The 20876-nt window shown below is 40.1% G+C and overlaps 3 protein-coding genes across 3 annotated transcripts; all 3 read right to left on the bottom strand.

Moving 5' to 3' along the window:
• Positions 1-1633: 1633 nt before the first annotated feature.
• On the bottom strand, positions 1634-3787 carry smim12 (small integral membrane protein 12). Its single transcript, XM_079368412.1, has 2 exons — positions 3685-3787; positions 1634-2614 (listed from the first exon to the last, which is right to left on the bottom strand). The coding sequence occupies exon 2, from the start codon at positions 2591-2593 to the stop codon at positions 2321-2323; it is 273 nt and encodes a 90-aa protein (XP_079224538.1). The 5' UTR covers positions 2594-2614; positions 3685-3787; the 3' UTR covers positions 1634-2320.
• Positions 3788-8017: 4230 nt separating this feature from the next.
• Positions 8018-12523, bottom strand: pef1 (penta-EF-hand domain containing 1). Its single transcript, XM_079368715.1, has 5 exons — positions 12399-12523; positions 11399-11624; positions 9944-10099; positions 9302-9445; positions 8018-9199 (listed from the first exon to the last, which is right to left on the bottom strand). The coding sequence occupies exons 1-5, from the start codon at positions 12417-12419 to the stop codon at positions 8970-8972; spliced, it is 777 nt and encodes a 258-aa protein (XP_079224841.1). The 5' UTR covers positions 12420-12523; the 3' UTR covers positions 8018-8969.
• Positions 12524-12945: 422 nt separating this feature from the next.
• On the bottom strand, positions 12946-19684 carry gjb9b (gap junction protein beta 9b). Its single transcript, XM_079368179.1, has 3 exons — positions 19598-19684; positions 14702-15182; positions 12946-14112 (listed from the first exon to the last, which is right to left on the bottom strand). The coding sequence occupies exons 2-3, from the start codon at positions 15089-15091 to the stop codon at positions 13684-13686; spliced, it is 819 nt and encodes a 272-aa protein (XP_079224305.1). The 5' UTR covers positions 15092-15182; positions 19598-19684; the 3' UTR covers positions 12946-13683.
• Between the last annotated feature and the right edge of the window lie 1192 nt (positions 19685-20876).

Raw genomic sequence — 20876 nt, 5'->3', positions numbered from 1 at the left:
TATCCACAGTACTTATGTAGCATGCTGAAATGTAGTGCTAAACACAAAAAGGGCAACGAAAAGCACTGAAAAAACCCTCAAAATATAGCGTGCACTCATTGTCTTTTTTGAGTGTAGTAAAATGAGTATGATGACATGTTACTGATGGCCATGGCCCTGTCTGCAGATGATGACTTAACATGTTAAGAGTGTAACCCTTTGAGATTAATAATGTCCATAAAATAAAAACAAGTTTAGCCTATACATGCCTTCAACTTGGTTGGTTTCTCTACAGATGGCCTCTGCTGTAACTAATGCACTTGTTCTGACAAGTATGTCACATTACCCAACTTTTATTTTTTTTTATAATTCTTTATTTAGGATCATTGCATTTCCAACACACTGTCATTGCGGGTTACATTCTTTCACAGTCTGATCCATTATTCTTTTTCTTCTTTTCTTTTTTTTTATACATCGTATTACTACCCAACTTTTAAAAGTACCAACTATCTCTTTCAATATGATTATTGCAGAGGTTTCACTATTTAAAAAAAAATAGGACTTCCTGTTTCGATATACATCTCTTATTAAATCCAAGATAAAGAGTGGAGGGAAAGAGGACCTTAAAAGGATACAGTTAATTATAGCACTGATGTGTCTATCAGAAGGAATGTTTTCACATAACTATGTTGTTGAATGTGCAGGAAATGCATTTCAAAATGAAACCGAATGACCAAATGTAATCCGTATCCAAATCCATAAATAGGTTCTACACACATTCTGCATCAATCACCACAGCGATCTTAGGAACACTTTACTACACACAGCCAATGAAAGCTGCAGCTTAAATAGACATAACTGTGAGGAGTTGTGGTCAGGTGAAAGTTGACAATGAGGCATTTCAAGTGTGAGACCCGTGCAGCTCGACTTGACTACTGAACCTGAACTAGCTCGCAGGCGTTTCCTCATTTAAGAAAATCAGATGTTCACAATCAAGAAACAGATCATGAAATATCTTACTGTTCGTTTAATATGTTTCTTTGTTAGGTTAGGTTTTATTTAACTATATCTCACTTGAGTACTGTGTAAGCTTTATATCTTACCCTACGATGCTTTTTATAGTAAAATGGGAACTATATTTTACTGCCCTGACAAGCTGTGATGTTTCTAAAACCACCAATGAAGCTCTCTCTGAATACGCCACATCGTGAATCTGAATCTATAAATACGCCTTGGCTAATAAATTCAATTTGAGGATGTCTGGCTCAGAGGTCATATATATATATACATTTGAAACCAGCTTCCAGGAACACAGAAATTCTAACTAAAGATTTGTCCACAGGTCACGTTCCAAAAAGGTGAATGAGTTCATGCTTTCCTTCTTTCATCATTGCTTTGTCTACAGTGTTGTCCAGCAAACAATTTCCTTCTTCAAGAGAATAAACGGAGTCATTGCTTCCTTCCTCTGATGTCGACTTTCCTCTCTGTCCTCAATGTGACAATGTGAGTGAAAACAAAAGTGGAACAAATCTGAAACTTAACTTTGACGGACATAATCAGCCGGAAAACCTGGTGATATATTTTTTAAATTCTTTAAAAAAAGAAAAGAAAAAAAAAAAGCCCACATTAAGAAATGAGATCACAGCGAGAGTCATAGACACAAGTTCCTTTTTATTTATCACACTTTTCAAACCACAACCATGCAAACCGTGGACCCTTTTAAAAATAAATAGATGTGTGGATGCTTCATAGGACTAAGCAGCTTAAACTTCCTGAGACCTCCCACACTCCTGTTGGCTTATTGTCACACAGCATCAAAGGTCGGCCCGGATAAAAGAACCAACACAACACACGTCTTGCTTTTTTTTTGTTTTTTTTGCTTTCATGATGACGACCTGACGTCCTTCCTCAACGTTCACAGAAGATTAAAGGAGAAACGCAATGTGACAGACTTCAACTTCGACAAAGTGACAAACAAGGAAAATTTGAGATTTAAATGACTTATTCATCCAGAGGTTCAATGTTTAAGAGTTTGTTACAGTGTCTTGGTTTTGTTATACATCTATGCAGAAACAGGCCCGAGCGACGTGAGAGGGATGGTAAAAAGCAAAAACACCAACAGCGCATACACTCGAGTTGATCAAGAGACCTAAGAGAATACCTTCTTTTCTCTCCTCAGCGCAGCTTGTAAAAGGTGTCTCATATTTACACACGTATGCTAATGCTTCCAGGAGTGACAAACTGTTGGTAAAATAAATGGCGAGAGCGAGTGTTTAGTCACTCTGGTTCGACCACCTCTCTTCCTTCAACAAACTAACCAGTCTCTGCCGTCCGCTCGGTGTTAGCTCTTCTCAGGGCGGTTTCTGTTCAGGACCGCTTTGGGTGCAAACTCGAGTCTGTCCTTTAAGCTAAGCACCTGAGTGCTGTCCATGCCCATTTGTTCCTGCAGCTTCCTCTCCTCCCTTTGCTCCAGGATGCTCTTGTCCTCTCGAGGTTTCGGGGTCCCCCTGACAAACCACTCCAGATGGTAGCCCACTGCTCCCACAACGAAGGTCACGGGGAAAGTGATATAAGGAGCATAGGTGCGCATCGCTGTCCAGACCAAAGGCCACATGACTGCACACTGGTTTGGCTCCTAGGCATGCGAAAACAGGAAATCACATTGTTAGATTATTTGGCTGAGGGTTTAGGGTGAACAGGCATTCAAGCAAAATATCATCCCATACGTAAACATCAGCATACCTCACTTGTTCTATTCTCAAGTGTTTCCACTTGGTTCCCCCTGGTGGTTTAAGGCTGTATCAAATGTGCTCGCAAACGTCTGACGACTGCCAACTTCTACATTATTTTACAAACAGACTGATCGATGACGAAGGACTTGCATGTTTCTTTTCGTCAGCTTTTAAATGATATCTCTAATTATTCAAACTATTTATGTCGCAGTCGACTTTTCAAATGCATCGAGCTATTATTTTTATTGTGGTGATAAAACAATCAAGAAAACAACTTTTTCTATCCAATCCAATCCACTTTATTTATATAGCACATTTAAACAACAAATAAATGTCTCCAAAGTGCTGTACATATAATAATAAAAACAATTAAACAAAAATGATTTTTGCAGCTTCATGTGTTCTACACAGCTTTATGTGTTGCATGTAATGACACACTGAAGGTTCTGCTCCCCCCATAACAACAGTCTTCACATACAAAAGTCTAATTTTTAGAGGCTCATTGTGTGTGATCGTTGTTACTTTCATGCCGAATTAAAGAGCGGTTGTCTACTATACGCACATCTCATTTATTTGTGTCCGGAAGAGTTTTATTTACGGTTTACATGAGGATGACAAATCAATGGTCGATTTTGCTATGGAGTTTGGCGTTAAGATAATGTATTGTGAACGTAGCAAGGCAATTGATATGAGCAGTGTTCAACCAAGTGAAGGAAGCTTCTAGAAACACTGAAGAGAGAACATTTCTTCATGTTTTTTTGTCTAGTTTAGATTATATAACCAGGCTAATCTAGCAGACTAAAAGTCATTTAGCCTAAAGAAGCTCCTACCAGCTGCCTCTGTGTGACGTAATAATGTCATTCTAATACAGTAATAACAAGTGTAATGGTCACTAGCTTAAACAGTCCGTTTGGCTTTTGTTCATCCAATCGTTTAATATTTATTGAAGTTTGTTTCATAAGTGTTCACTCACCTTTACCGTTAGCACGTTTGGACAGCAGTGACTCTACGCAATTTCCGTGTGATTCTGTTTCCTTCCTGCTAAAAGACATGAAAGCTCATTGGCTGAGGCCGAGCTTTATTCTAGGGGATATAGTACCACCTAGTGGACAGAAATGATACTTTTACTTTCAAACTTTCAAAATTCACACAATCTCTTGTGATGAAGTGGTTCTGCCCTGCAGGATATATATATATATATATATATATATATGCCCACACACCTATGTAAGTGTATATTGATATGTGTTGTATGTTCATGTGTTGGTAATTCTCATTAAATGTGTACCTAGGCTCTATGCAGGGTGGGGGGGGGGGGGGGGGGGGAAGGGAAAGGGGTTGAAAATGGGGGAAACGGGTGATTTGATGGTTTGCTGTGATGTACAATCCTGCCTCCATTGTAAACAAACAAACAAACAAACAAACAAAAAAAACCCATTTTGATCACCAAAAAAAACTCTTAAAAAATGAACACAAGCAGTAAATTAAAAAATTACGATCATTTTCAAAAGTTGATTTTTTTCCCAACAATAAAATGCATTTGGATTTTTTTTTTGTGTGCATGTGTGTTTGCTCTGCAGCAATAGCAATTCCCTCAAGGCATTCTGAGAATCCTTTCAGAGAGCTCCCAATACATTTTTTTAGGATTAATTTTGGAACATTCTTAGAGGAACTGTGACCAAGGAAGGGACAGAAATGGTTAGAGTGAGGAGGGGTGATTGGCAGCGTTTGCTAGGTATGACTTCTTAATTCAGAGGCTGTGAATGAATGAGTGAAAACTGAGGGAAAAAAGTGCCCTCTTAATGATAATGGGCATAGACATACACTTAAATAGATTGTGCGCAATCATAGAATCCAGTTAGATATTATTTTACCTACTTATGTGATCAAATGTTTAGTCTGCTTTAAAACTATTTACAAGGTGTTTAAAGTGACACGCTCAGTTGTGCAGCAGCCTCCACATGTTGACATAACGATCAGCAGGTGAAGAGGCTTAGTTAGTGATTGGATGCACCTCTGGAGGTAAACGCATGTTGAGAAACTCAACACGCATGTCTCACTTTGCACTGTTTGTTTTTGGCCCAACCAAGAGTCAAAAAGAATACACTCCATGAACTGCTAGAGAAACATTTCTCTATTTTCTCCTCAGCTTGAGAAAATATTAAGCCTGTTAAAAGTCCTTCTCACTACTCCGAACAGTTTTTTTTAAGAGCTATGAAGCTTTGTCTTTCCAGTTTCAAAAGGAGTTATCTTAACTATCAGGGGAAATTCTTATAATGTCCTAATTGTTTGAGTTTTGTCACGAGGAGGAACTGTTAGTATTGAGGAGGCTTCTTGAATTCAGCCCCAGGTGGTTTGTGTGTAAGGGAAATGTTCTTACACAACAAGAATAACTTGGATAACTTTTCCCTTCGGGGACCTTTATGACCACCAACTGTGTCTGTGTTCACACATTAACTGTTGCACAAATCTCGCCTTTTGTTTTTCACACTGACAAGGCATCAGCCAACATTGTTCAAAGACAAACCCCTAAAGTGGAGGAGCATTTCCCCCTTCTTTTTTTTAGAAGAACACTGAGGTTCAGAAATACAAGGACACTTTCAGAAGATGGGTATACTGCATCACACAAACATTAGTTTCGTTTAAGGGTTTCTGTAAGAGGAAGCAGAAAGGTTGCAAACATTTCAACCACCCAGCAAGAAACCAAAGATTGTTGAGTTGATTACTAGGGGGAGGATCTATAACTCTATGCAGTGTTCTTTACAGACAACATTTTCCATGTAACAACACCAATCATATAGCTGCTCTATAGAGACTGATGTGTGTGTTCCAAGTGTTCACGGGATTTCACTCTGTACTGTGTTTTTTTACAACAGCACCGAAAAAGCTACGAAGACGATCTGGTCGCGTATTCACAAACATTCTGAGAATCCTTTCAGAGAAGTCTTATCTTAACCTAGCAAGGAGTCTTAGCGTAGAGTAACTCTGAGCAAGGAATGGACAAAGTTTGATCTTAAAGAGGAGGTATGGTTGACCCCCTTACTAGGTATGATACATTTTTCGGAAGCTGTGATTGGATTACCAAAACAAAAACTGTAGATTAAAAATCAAACAACAACAGAATCTAGTCAGACATTGTAAACACTATGCAATTAGCGTCTGTGCGATAATTTCCAAGACATACTTTAACATGGCCATCACATGAAATCACAAGCAGCTGCCTCTTCACCTGCTGATCGTTACATCAGCAGGTGAAGAAGCCTTAATTAGTGATTGGATGCACCTGTGAAGGTAACTACACGTCAAGAAACTCAACACGCATGTCTCAAGACTGTTAACTAAAAAAGGTCAGAGATGGATTGAAATGTCTGCATAAATCATTTGTCTGTTCTGCCCAACTATGGGTCAAAAACAATCTTTATGTAGTGTCAGTTTGAGAAACTCTTAAGTCTGTTAGAAGTCCTCCTTACTACTCCAGTTTGACACCTTAGTGTACACTCTGTGAATAACTCTCATCTCAAGGTTCGAGTTTGAACTGTGAGGGGAAATACAAAGAGATTGCCTCGATTCTCAGAATTTTGTTGCTGGGAGCAACTTTTAGAGACTTGGTGAATATGGGCACTAAAATATCTCTGTTACAAGGTAAAATTGAGCAAAAAGTTAAAGTGCAAAACTTGAATTAACAAAAAAATATATCAACATTAACAAAACAAATTTTGTCCTCCATTTGATGACGATTCTGATATGAAGTCGGGTACCTAATTCCTAATCCGGAAAGGTGTTTCATGCGCATTTTAAAACTTGGAAACGCTCCAATGCTTTCGACAGCATGAATCGAATGCTTTCATGGAGGGATGACCAGTTCTGACTCAGTTGTTATTTGCAAAGCAGCAGTCAGTTAAAAAAAAAACCCAAGGAACAAATCTAAGTCCTATATCATTACTTCAAACGACAACATAAGTAAAAGTGGTTAAAAGGATTCTGTGTGGGCGATGATGCGTCATGCTTCAAAACTACTCATCTAAGCAGTCCCCCCCTCTCTCTCTGCTGTCCATCCTGTAGTTGCCAGAACTGGCATTTAATCAGTCCTGTCAGATAAAGTGAGATGTGCTCATCCCCCGCAGGAAAACAACATTACCAGTGCCCATTCTGCTTAACCAGCTCCCCCCAGCTGTGCCAGGATTATTTCATCAGCTCCCTTTTTTTTTTATTAGTAAATGAGATTTGAAGCCGCACATGCCAAGATTTGAGCTTAAAAAATGAAGCCAATTTATCAATCCAAATCACAAACTGTGGCTGACAAGAGTGCAGCCTCACATCCTCACCGACTGAAACCCCAAAGACTTGCTCTATTTGCCCAGTTTAAATATACGTCAGGCATGGTCAGTGGTGGGAAATGAGCTCGTTACACAGGAAATGACTGTCAGCTCTGAGGTTAAATCACTAGTGGTAAACATAAACCAGGAAATGGCTGTTGCCATGCTCTCTACAGGTGTATGGTGCACATTTTACCTCATTTTACAGCCCCACAATTCACATTTTCAAAGTGCCAGATAAATGTTCAGCTGATGTGTCAACAGAACACAAAGTGTGCTCATCAAAGCTCAGACAGCGAAGTTCAGCCGTGCATGAGGACGGAGGGAGAAGGATGAGAAGGAGCTGCAGCTGCGATGTGAGCATACATAGATGCAGAATTAATGGCTTTCCTCTGATTTGGAAAGCGATGGGGGAGAGGCAGGAGGACTCTTGACACAGACTGTGATCAGGCAGGGTTACAGATGGTGAAGGACACAAGTGGCAGATGTGGAAGGGGAAAACAGAAGCCTTTTTATTGCTTGCTCTTTTTGTCTGTTTACAAAGAGAGAAAAAAAAGAGCAACAGTTTCGAAGCATTTTGAGGTCAGATGAAACGAGAGTTAAGTTTGACCATGACCGCTTCAGTACGCGCTTCTGCTCGGACTTCGTTTCTGTTCGGTGAAAGAGAAGCGATTAGAAAAGTGTTTTACTTTTGACTGCTCAATCAAACCACATCATCTAACTAATTGGAAAATACGAACATTCATAAAAGGCTGCAAGCTCTAAAATGTGGATATTTACCACATGGAAGGAACAACAAATGTGCTGATATCACAAAATGAAATAAATCATTAGAAGATGGAACCCTGCTGTTTCCGCACTGCCTATACGCTAGCACACACACACACGCACACACACACACACACACACACACACACACACACACGGTTTTTAAACACCTCTTATTTGGATATTCTTGCTTCATCCCAAGAACTTTCAGATCGAGTAAAGTCATATCTGTGTCTTTCTTTATTAGATTTATCCTTGTACACGTATATAGATGGAGCTGTAAACAAACAAAGAAACTTTGAATACTTTTGTACATGATGTTGAAACTGAAAGTGAAATAAAAGCAAATTACAAAAAAAAGAAGAAGAAGCATGAAACTGTATTTGTTAGCATTGAATGTTCATTCAAACAAGATTATTTATACAATAAAACATGTGATACAAAAGAATGATTTGGCATCAGGAATCATGTTGGCGTTTTAATCGAATTGAACACTATTGGAGTGCGTTACTGTACAGTCTCTGAAGACGTCACAGAGGAGCTGAAAGTGCATCTTTGTCTTTTGGCCACTTGTTGTTGTATTTCAACATTTTACTGGCTAACAAAAGTGAAATTAAGCAAACCCTATGACACATTTCTTTCTTTTAGTACACATTTCACACTTTGCTTTAGAACCATTTCAACAGGGAAAAGAACGCTTAATAGAATGGCCAATCATCGCCTGGAAATATATTGTGGAATCGCTGGATACTCCTGATAGACGTCCATTTAAATGTATTCATTCAACACGATTCTGCGCTCGTCAGTGTGTGCTGAGTCACGAGACATGTATCTGAAAATCAGCGCAATTACCGCCCAGAGAAACATCTCTACTGGGTATCTAATGTGACCTCCAAAGTCTTTCAATGTATTCAGTTGGGATAGATAATAAAATCACTTTGGTTGTCAGGGCAACGTTCAGTTAGATTAATTATCTCTTGTATCAGAGTTAAAGTCTTTATAATCTTACTCAAGTACTGGTTCGGTCTAAAAAAGAGACGTTCTAACTCTGCCTCATCTATTGGACCTGCTGTATGAGGATGAGGTATCGACGTGCTGACACAGCATTAGAAACGGCGCCCGATAAGACCTGATCGCGGAACAGAGCGGCTGTGAGTCCGAAAGCACATGCGGCTCACATGAGCTTTGTGACGGTCCCGGAGAGAAAGTCCTCATAGCTGAGGCGTATGTTGCCCGTCATGCTGGTGTCTCTCTCCCTGAAGACCTGGGTCATGGTCTGGAGCTGGGTGCACACCTGAATGAAGCGGTCCAGCTGGATGCCGGGTCGTCCGCCTCGCACGGTGAAGCGCTGCACCAGTGTCTCCGAAAACTGGGGGCTGAGGTTGTATCCCATCTGAGCGAGGGCTGAAGAGAAAAGAAGGGAGAGGAGTCTTTATTCTGAAACTTTACTTCGCACGCCCTGATCGCCTTGCGTCCCCCCCCCCACTGAGAAGCTGTCCCTGTTACCTTGGTGCAGCTCCATGCTGCTGATGCAGCCGGAGCGGTCTCTGTCATACTGCTGAAAGAGAGCTCTCCACCGCTGCATGAAGTCCCACAGTGCGGAGAAGCCGAACATGTCGATTCGCCCTGACCGCGTCTTGTCAAACATGTCTAACAGGAAAAACAGAACGAGACACGTTTAGTCAAACGTCACTCAGACAGGGTTTATGGTAAACGTTCCATGCTCTTGTTTCCAGTAAGCCTGCTCCCACCGTCTTCAACCATCTCCTCGTCTTATCACAAGTCACACATCTCTTATTACGCTAAGTGGAAGACATTAGTCACTGCCGGGCAAACACTGCTGGAACGCAGAGAAACCAACAGGCGCAGAGACAAACAGGACTCATTTTAAGGCAGACTTTGGCTGGCTCAGTTAAGATATTTTTGTTCCTTTTATTAATCCTTCCTTAAAAAAAAATAAATAAATAAATAAATAAAAAGTCCTCCTCCCCTTTGCTGTTCCCATTTACGTCTCTGAGAGTATTTCTGGGTCTTTTTTTTTTTCTTCTTTTAATCGCTGCAGGATTCACTGTGAAAACATTTTGAACCACTCCCTGAAGGCAGAGGTCCTTCAGTCTGTTGAACGGAGGCAGCAGCTGGACGACTCACTGATCATCATGAGGCACGTCTCGTCGTTAAACGCAGACCAGTTGGAGTTGACGAGCGCCTGCTTCAGCTCCTTCAGGTTGATGAAGCCGCTGCGGTCTGTGTCGACTGTCTGGAACCACTGGTACGCCTCCGGGTTCACACCGTGAGGGATGTTACCTACAGAGAGGAGGAGAAGTAAAGAGTGAGAACGCGCAGGGCCGATTCAGACTCCCTTTGGAGATGCACGTCTCTGCGGGATTGTTTTCTTCATTCCGTCTGTCTGAGACGGCGGTGTTTGATTTACTCGCTTTCTATCAGCAGCTCCGTTCCCATTCCAACAAGAATGGCTTCTTTATTGGGAGGGGAGAGAAACACAATTTTACAGTCTGGAAGTAGAAACTGTGCCGACTATTTTGCACAGAATCCTAATGAATAAAACATCTGTGTCGTCCTTAAACCTTTGGCGTTTAGAAGAATCTGATTTAAAAAATAAAATAAAATAAAAAAAGTTTGAATCAATGAGCCAATCTTTATTTGTATGGCACCGATTCACAACAAAGGTTATCTGAAGACGCTTTAGGTATGTAATTAAAATGCCAAATATTCCTACAGCTAATTCCATCTATATGGCTTGAACTCTCCGTACATACAACGTCAACAGAGTACTTTCTGGAAGAATGTGGGAAACATTACAGCGAGGACAGAAGTTAATAAAGGGGAATTTCTCATTATGTACCGGTGTGTATTTTGCTAAAGAATCGCTCCCCCAACCTTAGTTATACATGCCCAGTGTTACCGAAGGCACAGGTCGTGTACAAACAGCTGAGTGCAGGGTCAAAGGTCGCGGATAAGTCCTCTCAAATAGAGGGAGATAGTGTCAGGACAAGAGGCCATAAACTGGATACACAGAGGGAAGAGACACTGAGTGTTGGAAAACATGGTGAAGACGGAGGGGGGGAGTGGAGAGGGGAGTGCACGCTGTCAGAAAAAATGAATGGTTAGAGAAGGACAGGTGACACTTGAGGCTAGTCCCTGATGGATTCTGTCCCCGTGGGGGGGGCTAAGAGCTACACACACTATATGATTTTGATGTAAGCAAAGGTGCTATAGGAAGCAGTGTAATCACATGTATATACACAAAAACACACAATCTTCACCCATCCGTCTCTCAGTCTGTTTTAGCTCTCACTCAGTATTACCAGAGTCATCACTCCAACCGTGTAATCCTGCTGAGGGGCGCAAACTGAACCCTGGCTCTACACGACTGTCTGGGAGCATAAGTCATTTTCTATCCATCATCTCACCAGAGAGAAAGAGAGAGGGGGGGAGGTAGGGAGAAAAGAGGTAAAAGCAATGAAGAAGGGGAATGAGAGCCTATATCTGCAGCCCCTTCGTGTTCTGAATAAAGAACATTTCCAGTTCACGTGCAAACGTACTGCAAGAGCTTACACTGCTCCGCTCTCAGTCTGGAGTTACCTGCAGGAGCTTGATGTCCGTAATGCCCTCCATGAGGCTGTGCACCGTAACCCCCGTATGGTCCGCCAGGGGCAGCCCCTGGTCCATGCCCATACTGCCCTCCATGGCCCGGGGCTCCATAATGCCCCGGCGCCCCTCCATATGGTGCAGATGGTTGATGGCCATAGTGAGCGCCTCCTCCCCCGTATGGAGCGCCACGTGGTTGGTTACCTCCTCCTGGATAGCCCTGAGGTTAGAGCAGAGCAGAAGGCTTCTATAATACCACGTCATATCAAACAAAAAATTAGTTATAGTTGGATAATGAATATTTCATTACAAACATATAGTCTAGTAAAGAGAATAAGTGCGCCCTAAAAGGTAGTACACACTTGATTAAGTACAGTTTCTGAAGTAGCCTACCGTAGTAATTTCACTTTCAAGTTAAGCTTAATTCTAGCACAAGAAAAAGAGGAAGCTTGAGTACTTCAGTCAGTTTATTAAAGGTTCATTGCTATTGATGAAGCGTCCTAGGATTGTAAGTACACACTTCTGTGCGTACTTGTTCAATTCTCACGTGACATAAACCAAAACAATCTTATACAAAAGCCTTATTAAGAGGGGAGTATTTGTAAGCACATTAACTTTTCCAAAAAAATTGCAAAACTTCTCTGAAAAGGAAAAAACATGAGCTACGACGAGCTTTCGCTAAAACAAGCTTCGTTGACATTTTGATAAGATAAATGACTTTAACAAAGGTGATACGGGAGATATAAAGTAAGCAATGTTTAGATAAAACACGCATGTGTATTTAGCTTCTCATTATTGCTATAACATTGCAACAGTTGACTTTTATCCTCTCACGTTATCATAATGCTACACATTCACTGCTAACGTTACTTTTGCTATCATGACACAACCATCAGTAACGTTATATGGAGGCAATAACACCGATAATATGCTTATTTAACGATATTACACTGTAATAAACATACATAAAACAATAAAGGAAGTGTTTCAATACCTGGCCGTAGTGGAAACTCATATTTGACAGACTTTACTTCCTCCAACAAGGACGAAGTGAAGGCGTCCGTTCCAGGACATCTATTGGTTCATTTCCGGGTCTGTCAAAACCGCACCCGCGTCGCCTGCTCCTGATTGGACAGATGAGTGGAAAAGTCATGACGTCAAAGCCAAACTGTATGAATCACTTTGTCCGTCGGCGCATTGAATACAGTTTTACCGAATATCTTTAGAGTTAGTCACTTGCTTTGTAATCCCTTTATCCAACACCCCTTTTTACATGGATTACAGAGAGTCTGAGTTTTTACCTCAGTATTTAGGGGTTTTTATGTCTACTATACATTGTGGTATCTTAGCTAATGCTTAAAATGCTTTTGTTTTATTTTTTAAATTATTCAAACATGTATCTCGGCCTTTAAAAAACAACAAGAAAATAATAGCTTTTTCTTCCATAATGGGCTAGACATAAGTTCTTAACAGAGCTATTGACAATGAACAATGTGAGAGGTTTTTTTTTTTTCAGAAGAAAAAAATGAGACGCACAAATGAATTGTCGACAACCTTTTAATCACAACAATAAATACACAATGTAGAACAAAATATATTCTCTGAATTTTACTTCATTCAAATAAAATCTTTTAAAAGTAGACAATTTTTTAGTAGTGAGTTTCTTTAAGTCTATACAAACTTCATGAAGATATTTTGGCAATTACATGACAATGCAAAATGTCAGTACCAAAGTAATTCCTGAATAAAAGACAGCTTTCTCTTCATTTTTTTTATATCTAAGGACAACTTAAGTGCTTTATGATGATGGCTTTGTTACCCATAGTGCTCTAAGTTCTTTGTCTTGTTTTATTCATTAGGGCGCAGCATGTAAATGCAATGAGATAGTTTAACTCTTGTTCCACTATCTTTTCTTCAGCTTGAACCTTCCAAGTCAAAGTTATATTTACAAAGTTCCTGGGAGCTTAAACATAGCCTATACTGGCAAACAATGTATAAAAACACAAATACAGAATCAAACATTTTCACTTAGTCACAAAACAAATCTCTTTACCCTTAAACACCCTCTGCGTGATCTTTTTGTTTGATTGGTTCATTTACATGCATAAGGTGTGCGTTCCTGCAGAAAGTCCTGAAACGTGATCATATTTACAAAAAACTGATCCCTCCGATGAAAATGTTTGCTGTTCAGCAGCAGCTCTGTGACAGATGAACGCATTTGGTTGCAGTGGTCCCTTAAGTACTTTTTTTTCCCGATATGGCTGCCGCCGCTTGGCCTGCTATTTCTTTCTCGACTTTTTCTCCTCAGACCTGTTGTTACTGAGGTTTTGGATGGATGCTGTGGGATCCACTCTGATTGATGTTTTGGACATGAACTCAGACCTGGGTGCCGCCAGTGGTGCCAGCTCATGATTTTCAGAAAACATCCTTCTGTCTGCCTCTGTCTTCCTCTTAATAATTTTCTGTATGCGTTTGCAGATGAGATAAATCATCTCACAGAGACACATTAAAATGCAGAAAGCGGAGGAGACCACCATGAAGAGGGTGAAGATCTTCTTCTCTGTTGGACGGGATATGTAGCAGTCTACAGTGTTGGGGCAGGGGGCCAGGGTGCACTTGGACAGGCGGGGCATGTCATAGCCTTCATAGACGTAATACAGGATGTAAAGGAAGCCCGCGTCAAATCCAGCCTTGAAGATCAGACTCAGCTGCAAAGAAAATACATAAAGGTTAAACTTTGCAATACAGGCCGTGTATAAAATACAAGGGAAAGGTCAATAGATCTCCAGTTAGGACAAACTACAACTTAATTTTGATTGGATGGAAAGGTGCAAAAAAAGTTATTCCTGTCAGAGAAGAGCATTTTCAACTTCCTCCTGTCTTTGTTATGTGGTCACTCATACATTTAACCCGCTGTGTTCATCAAATCAAACCGACTTGTTGTTTACATTTGACTTTGACTTTGATGGAAAAAGTTAGGATAAACTCTTGTTAAAAAGTTTCATTGTGTGGTTTACATGAAGTTCACCCTTAATATTTCAGGAAACCTTCAGGAGTTTTTTTTTTTATCATGTGTGAAAAGATTTCTCTTATTAAGACCATAAAAGAAATGGGGAGTTGTTTGTTGTATTATTTAATCAAGCGTTATAGGATGATTATCGATCTGGTTTCTTTCAATGAGACATAATTTTTAACATGTTTAGTTGCCCCTGTTTGTCACAGAAAGAATGCAGGTCAACTTCCTATAAAACATATATTTGTATGGGGAAATACAAGTTCCTTTTCCTCTTTGCTCACCAGATATGTCCACCACAGGCCTCCACGTTTCTTTCCAGGGTGGGAATACAGATGGGCGCCCTTGTGCGATTGTGTGTACTGCAAGTCCTTCTTCTCCCGATACTTGACGTGTCCCACCACCATAAGTGACGGACAGGTGACGAAGATGAGCTGCAGGGCCCAAAGGCGGATGTGGGAGATTGGGAAGAAGTGGTCGTAGCACACGTTGACGCATCCAGGCTGGGCCGTGTTACAGACGAAGTCCTTGCTCTCATCGCCCCACACTCGCTGCGCTGCCACCACAAACACCATCACCCGGAAGACGAAGACCATGGAGAGCCAGATGCGGCCGAACACAGTGGAGTACTTGTTGACCCCACTGATGAGCGCCTCCAGAGCAGACCAGTTCATGACTGCTGCCTAAGGGGTGGAGGAGTGGAAGGAGGAGGATGAAGATAAGCGATCTCCCGACCAGATAGGATGAAGTTCTTGATGATCTCACCTTAATCAATAAAAGAATGACAGAGAATAATAGAAGAAATTAGGGGTGGTCCTAGCACATCAATGTGATTTTGTCAGATATTTAATGCTGCATAAATGTGGCTATCTGTGATTGACAAGTTGCCACTGCATGCTGCCTCACACTAAGGGTAAAGATTGCCTTCAACGTCAGAAAGTCATTCAAAATACCCTCTAACAGACACACACACAAGCATCATACCAACAAATCACATACACACTTATTTGTTTGAAAATGATTTTATTTTGAAACCAACTCTACTTTTATCTGTACCCTTCCTACACAGACTGTGCTTATCAACCTTAACTGACATGTACTAATAACTGTCTTTCAAGTGTTTTTTAGTCATTTGTTTCGGATGTTGTCTTGTAAAACCCAGTATCTTAAAGGTGATTGTAGTTTTACAAATACAGGTGTCTTGTAGGTATTTTATTGTGTTGTCTGACAATAAAAAAAAGAAAAATGTGCCCGATTCCCTGTGTAATGCCACTGTCCCATTTGCTGCTCAAAGCATTCTATGATACTTAGCAATGGGGTTGGTCTAGTAAATGTATGAACAGCAGTTCTTCTTTATTTTTCCTGAAGTCATTCATATGAAGAACATGTTATTGTTGAGAAAAACAAAAACCTATAGGTGTTTGTTTGGAAAAAAAAAACAAAAAAAACCCAACAACTTTAAGATGACAATCAATCCATTCATTTATCACATCATCAGACTCTACAGAGCTTTTGAATTAAAAAAAAAATAGAAAGCCTGCATGTCATTGCATAACATGATACAACAAGATGAAGAGCACCACTGCGTGTTAGACTCTCATTCAGTGTTAAAAAGCATTTGCATCAAATGGGGATTCCCCATATCCTTAACAGAAGTGTTGCTCAAGAAGTGACATGTAAAGCAAAGGAGAAGTTCCTCTTTAATGGGTTGAACATTTCCCTTCTTCTTCTACATGTTTTTACTTACAACAAACTGTTAGGTCTAATCATTTGGAGGTAGAGCCCAGTTAAAACCCCCAGATTATAGAGCAAAACAAAAACACATTTGTTTACTTTAAGGGGATATGTAGTTTTAAATCACAAATGTGTTTGATAGTTTTCAGTCCATTAACTCTCCAGGAAAAGTGATAATCAATAGTCTCGCTATGGAATTTAAGTTGATTATTCTTTTAACAGCTTTTCTTATTCAAACTAATTCTATATAATAAAAACCATAATTTTAGTGCAACCTTTCTGTATCTTTCCAAAGCCACATGACTAATACAAACTGTCACAAACAAAAAGCAATTTTGAAACAATCATCTGCTGTGAGGAAACAAAACAACCAGACCTTTTTCACAATCATAGCCCTCTGTCATTGCTGATCTGTGTTTACACACAGAGCCACCTTTTCAATGCAGACTCATTATGCACCAATGAGGAGAGTCATCAATGGAGCCTCCCTGTGCTGAAAGGACAAACCAATACTGTGCACTCTATTAGTCAGCTATTTGAACAGTGTGGGCGCTCGCTGTAATCCCAAATGTCTAATGCAGTCTTTTATCTTCAAAGGACTGCTAAGGGATTCTGTTGTGAATATTAAACATGCCATGATCGCTCCATGGCACCCCGTGCTATGAGAGAGAAAGGGAGTTCCAGCTGAAATATTACCTTGTGGATTTAATAGCCTAATCGTGTGCAGACTTTAAAGATGGAGCTCTTGTGGATCACCAGCACAGTTGGTTGACTCTGTTTTGTGTGTAGAGGTCAATGCAGATCTCTTTTGCTGCATGTGGATCCTCCTTTCAATTTTTTTCTTTTGATGTGGAATATTATGATGTCCAACAGATGTGTATGTATCTGTATTACAGAAAATGTGTTTAAATGAATGAATTGTGGTCCAATCTCGAAAGGCGCCCAGATGGAATGTCTGGTTTGATGGGTGTGACGGTTCTGTTAGGGAGGGAGGCACACCAAATAAATATACATATATTTCTCTGATTGTTATAGGTTCAAACACAAGGACAGTCTGCAGTGCCACTTAAGGGCAAAGATCTCTTGAGGATTTCTTTTCGGCTCAGGAGAAAAAACCCCCCAAAAAACGTCCTCTTATGCATTTACATCTCATTCTTGTGAACACTCACAGCCTGACACAGAGCGAGCTGGATAACAGCCGCGCTGTTCACTGTTCCATTTCAGCTCTGTCTCGTCTAATCCCCAGCATTTTGAATTCAGAAACACTTTCCATCAGCATTTCGACATCACTGTAGACAAATTGAGCTGTCAAATCAGTTGCTATTTTTCTCTCTCATCCAGCTTTTCGGAGTATTAAATTACATGGCATAAAACAGACTTGACTCAATGAATGGCTTTGAAATCCCAATATATGGAATTGTGAGCCAGACAGGTTCAATCACTGCTGATGATACCTGCGCTTAACCTTGTTTTTCTAAGTGGATGACAAAAGCGGGTTTTATGAATCTTTAAGTGCTTTACATTCTCTTTGGACAATAATATTCCTTAGCTTTCTTTGCATGTTCATACAACTGATGAGCACGACTAGCCGACTGAAAGATAAAAAAGTTGTCACCATTTCTAGTTTGCACCATAATTACTAGCTAGTAAAACAACTTCATCAACTGGCTGTTGCCTTGGTGATTGGGCCTTCTCTTTTTGATCAACCAGTCAGATGTCGGAGCTGGGAATGACATCACAACCGAGTTGTCTGCATTCCATTTGTAAGATGGCAACAAGTCAGACGGGCAACATGAGAGCATCCATGAGTCTTATACCAGATGATAAGAACACACAACACGATACAGTAGCAAGAAAATAACATGACGACATGTCCATAGAAAGAACCTAAAATATAATATCAGTGTGATTAATCAATTGATTTAATTGCACACAAAAAGGACTAAGTTGAAAATAAACACAATATTTACAGCTTAGACGTTACTGTTGCAGCCATGTTGGATTCTAACTCTCACCAAGAATTTCAACAAATTACCACATAGTGCTGGCAAGTGGACATAAAGCTGGACGACCAAAAGCTGGCGGTGCTAGCACAGCTAATGTTAGCCAGCATACCAATTGGACATACTTTATCTGCAGAGGCTGTTGTATATATTTAGCTGTTTTAAATAAATTGTGCTCCAATTTGATTTTCTTATCTTTAGACTATTAGCCTGAATCTAAATTTGCCAATACTTGACTCTGAAATTACTTTCCTATAGGGACATCTTTAGTTCAGACCCTATACACAACAGAGAGCATGCTATTCATCAGTGTGATAATGTCTCGCTTTCTCTCTTAATTTCATACAAAATTCACATTTACAGACTTTGAGGTGACCTTGAGCCTCGCTTAAAAACAAACAAACAAACAAAAAGAAACTTAAATTAGAAGCAACAGTATTTGTTGTCTCTGGGAGATGGTAGAGCTGGACCACAATTTGTTTTCCTATTTGCTCTAGCTTGCAATGTTGCCTTCCCTGCTGACAGCAGCCGGTCTCTTTACAGCATGTTTGTCGTTCTTCTTTGTTCTGGTGTGAAAGACTGATAATATTTTGTTTTCTTAAATGAGAAGTCCCTGTTATGTGATGATTTCATTCAGATAACTGTATCTTCCTGAGTCTTATTATTTGTGGTAAAATGTCCAAGTGTTCCATTTGGGTTTTATTGGAAACAATCAAGGCATCAAGAAAACGGGTGAAGTCTTTCTGAAGGGATTTCCAAATGTGCCGGCATAATTTCCACTTAGACATAGCCCCTTTAATTTGTTCAATTTCTGCAAATCCTCAGTACAGATCTCCTTTCTTTGTTCTTGTGCACTTTAACTCCCACATCTAAAACAGTGATAACTCCTCGACTCTGACTTGCTCTACAGGTTGAGCTAGTTGCAAATACTTTTTCTATCCACCAACTGACTGCATTGTCAGTATGAGTCAATGCTACGAGCTAAAAAGGTGGGGTTGAAGTTCTCGTGTGGCTTTTTTTCCCTTCTACTTTTTACCAGCTCATTCGTTTTCTGTCATTTTCACATCTCCCTGTCTTACCTTCGACATGACTTCATTCCATTTTTCAAGGGAACACGAATCAGCCGGAGGAGTAGAGTACAGGCAATCCTTGTATAGTTTTGTTCGCTTTGCTTCAAGTTATCTGTCTTTACAAATCTCATTTTTTTGTACACTCTGAGGTTGAGCTCTTTCCTTGACATACAATAACTTCCCTCGCTGTATGGTAAAGAAAAGGAACAGATGACTAATAATCCTTTTGCCCTTTTACCATCCGATTTTCTTACTGTCTTCTTGAATTCCTTCCACTATCCTTCTAAAAATCAGACATGAACTCCAAAATCCATCTGCATGAGAACTATTTTCTTAATCTAACATCATTTTAAATACAGTAAAGCCACCTTACCTTAGAAATAGAAGCATTATAAGAGCGGTGTTTCCTGACTGGGAGGGAGTGCGTCCCAGCTGTCCTTGTGTCAATGCGAACTGGCTTTCGTCTCACCTGGATACTTTGATGGGGGTTGGCTGAGAGGTGTGGAACCACTGGAAGAGTTCAGGAAAGGGTGGAGCATCACATGCAGACACACGCACAGACAATTCCAATCTGTGCTTGTTTTGCATAAGCAGAGCTGGTTTTGGTTATTTTGAGGAAGGACAAGTGAGAGATATCAAGAGAGAAAGAAACAGTGAAACAGAAGTGGGAGTAATCTCACTTATTATGATAGTAAGAAGAAAACAAGGTAAATTGGTTTAAATAGTATTGAAACTGATGCAAATTATAATGCAAACTCGATGGGATGGCTTGGGTCTGAGCTGGTTTCTGAGGTTTAACGTCCAATGAAGGGGAATTTACTGCTCTAACTATGCGCAGACAAAAACAGGAAAATAAATACACATGGGGATGTTGTTCTTTCTGATGTTACTACCAATGAAGGTCTTGTGAATAATGAAACCTAATGAATAAAAAGTGAAAGAAAACACTTGGGAAATCTAAGTAGTAATAAACTTATAATGGACCTGCTGATGTCATCAGACACACAACCAACAATCCCCGATGGTGGTTAATTCAAAACCGGTATCACTTCTGTATCACATGTCCTATAAATCACTGACTAAGGAAACCATGGAACCCATCCCATACATTCCACAAGAGGGCTGGATAACCTCCATCACCCCTGTTTTTTTGTTTCATCATTGTTTGTTTGTTAAACTTCTTTTTGTTTAGTTTCCAAGTGACATGCTGGCACACCCCTGTGCTGCCTGTCAGTTGCCAAGAAGGCTAAGAATTCAGTGTATCGTAACACATTGACAAATGTGCTCTTCAAAGCATATATGTGTAAAATATGATTGATACATAAAATGTCTTTTTTAACGTTATGTATAGAGGGAGTGAAAGGCAAAGACTGCCAGACCTCAGAATAATTACTGAGTTCAGTTAGGGAGTGGTAAACTAATGGCAGCCAACCTAACTTGTAACTTCCGTATATGCTTAAAAACAAAACAAAAAGCAGGTTCTTTTATTGGGATCCTGTTTTGACAATAGACCAGTCCACTTTAAAACAAATTAATAAAAGCCAAGTTGTTTCCTCCTTAAATTCTGGAGTCTGGAATAAATCATATTGTCTGCATTGGAAGGATCAGACAGATGGAGAGATGAATGCCTTTTTAAAAGAATATGTTATGCC

Source organism: Symphodus melops (assembly GCF_947650265.1).
Source record: "Symphodus melops genome assembly, chromosome: 18".
Classification (NCBI taxonomy): domain Eukaryota; kingdom Metazoa; phylum Chordata; class Actinopteri; order Labriformes; family Labridae; genus Symphodus; species Symphodus melops.
Note: the sequence above shows the minus strand (reverse complement) of the source record. Positions and strands in the feature narration are given on the sequence as shown.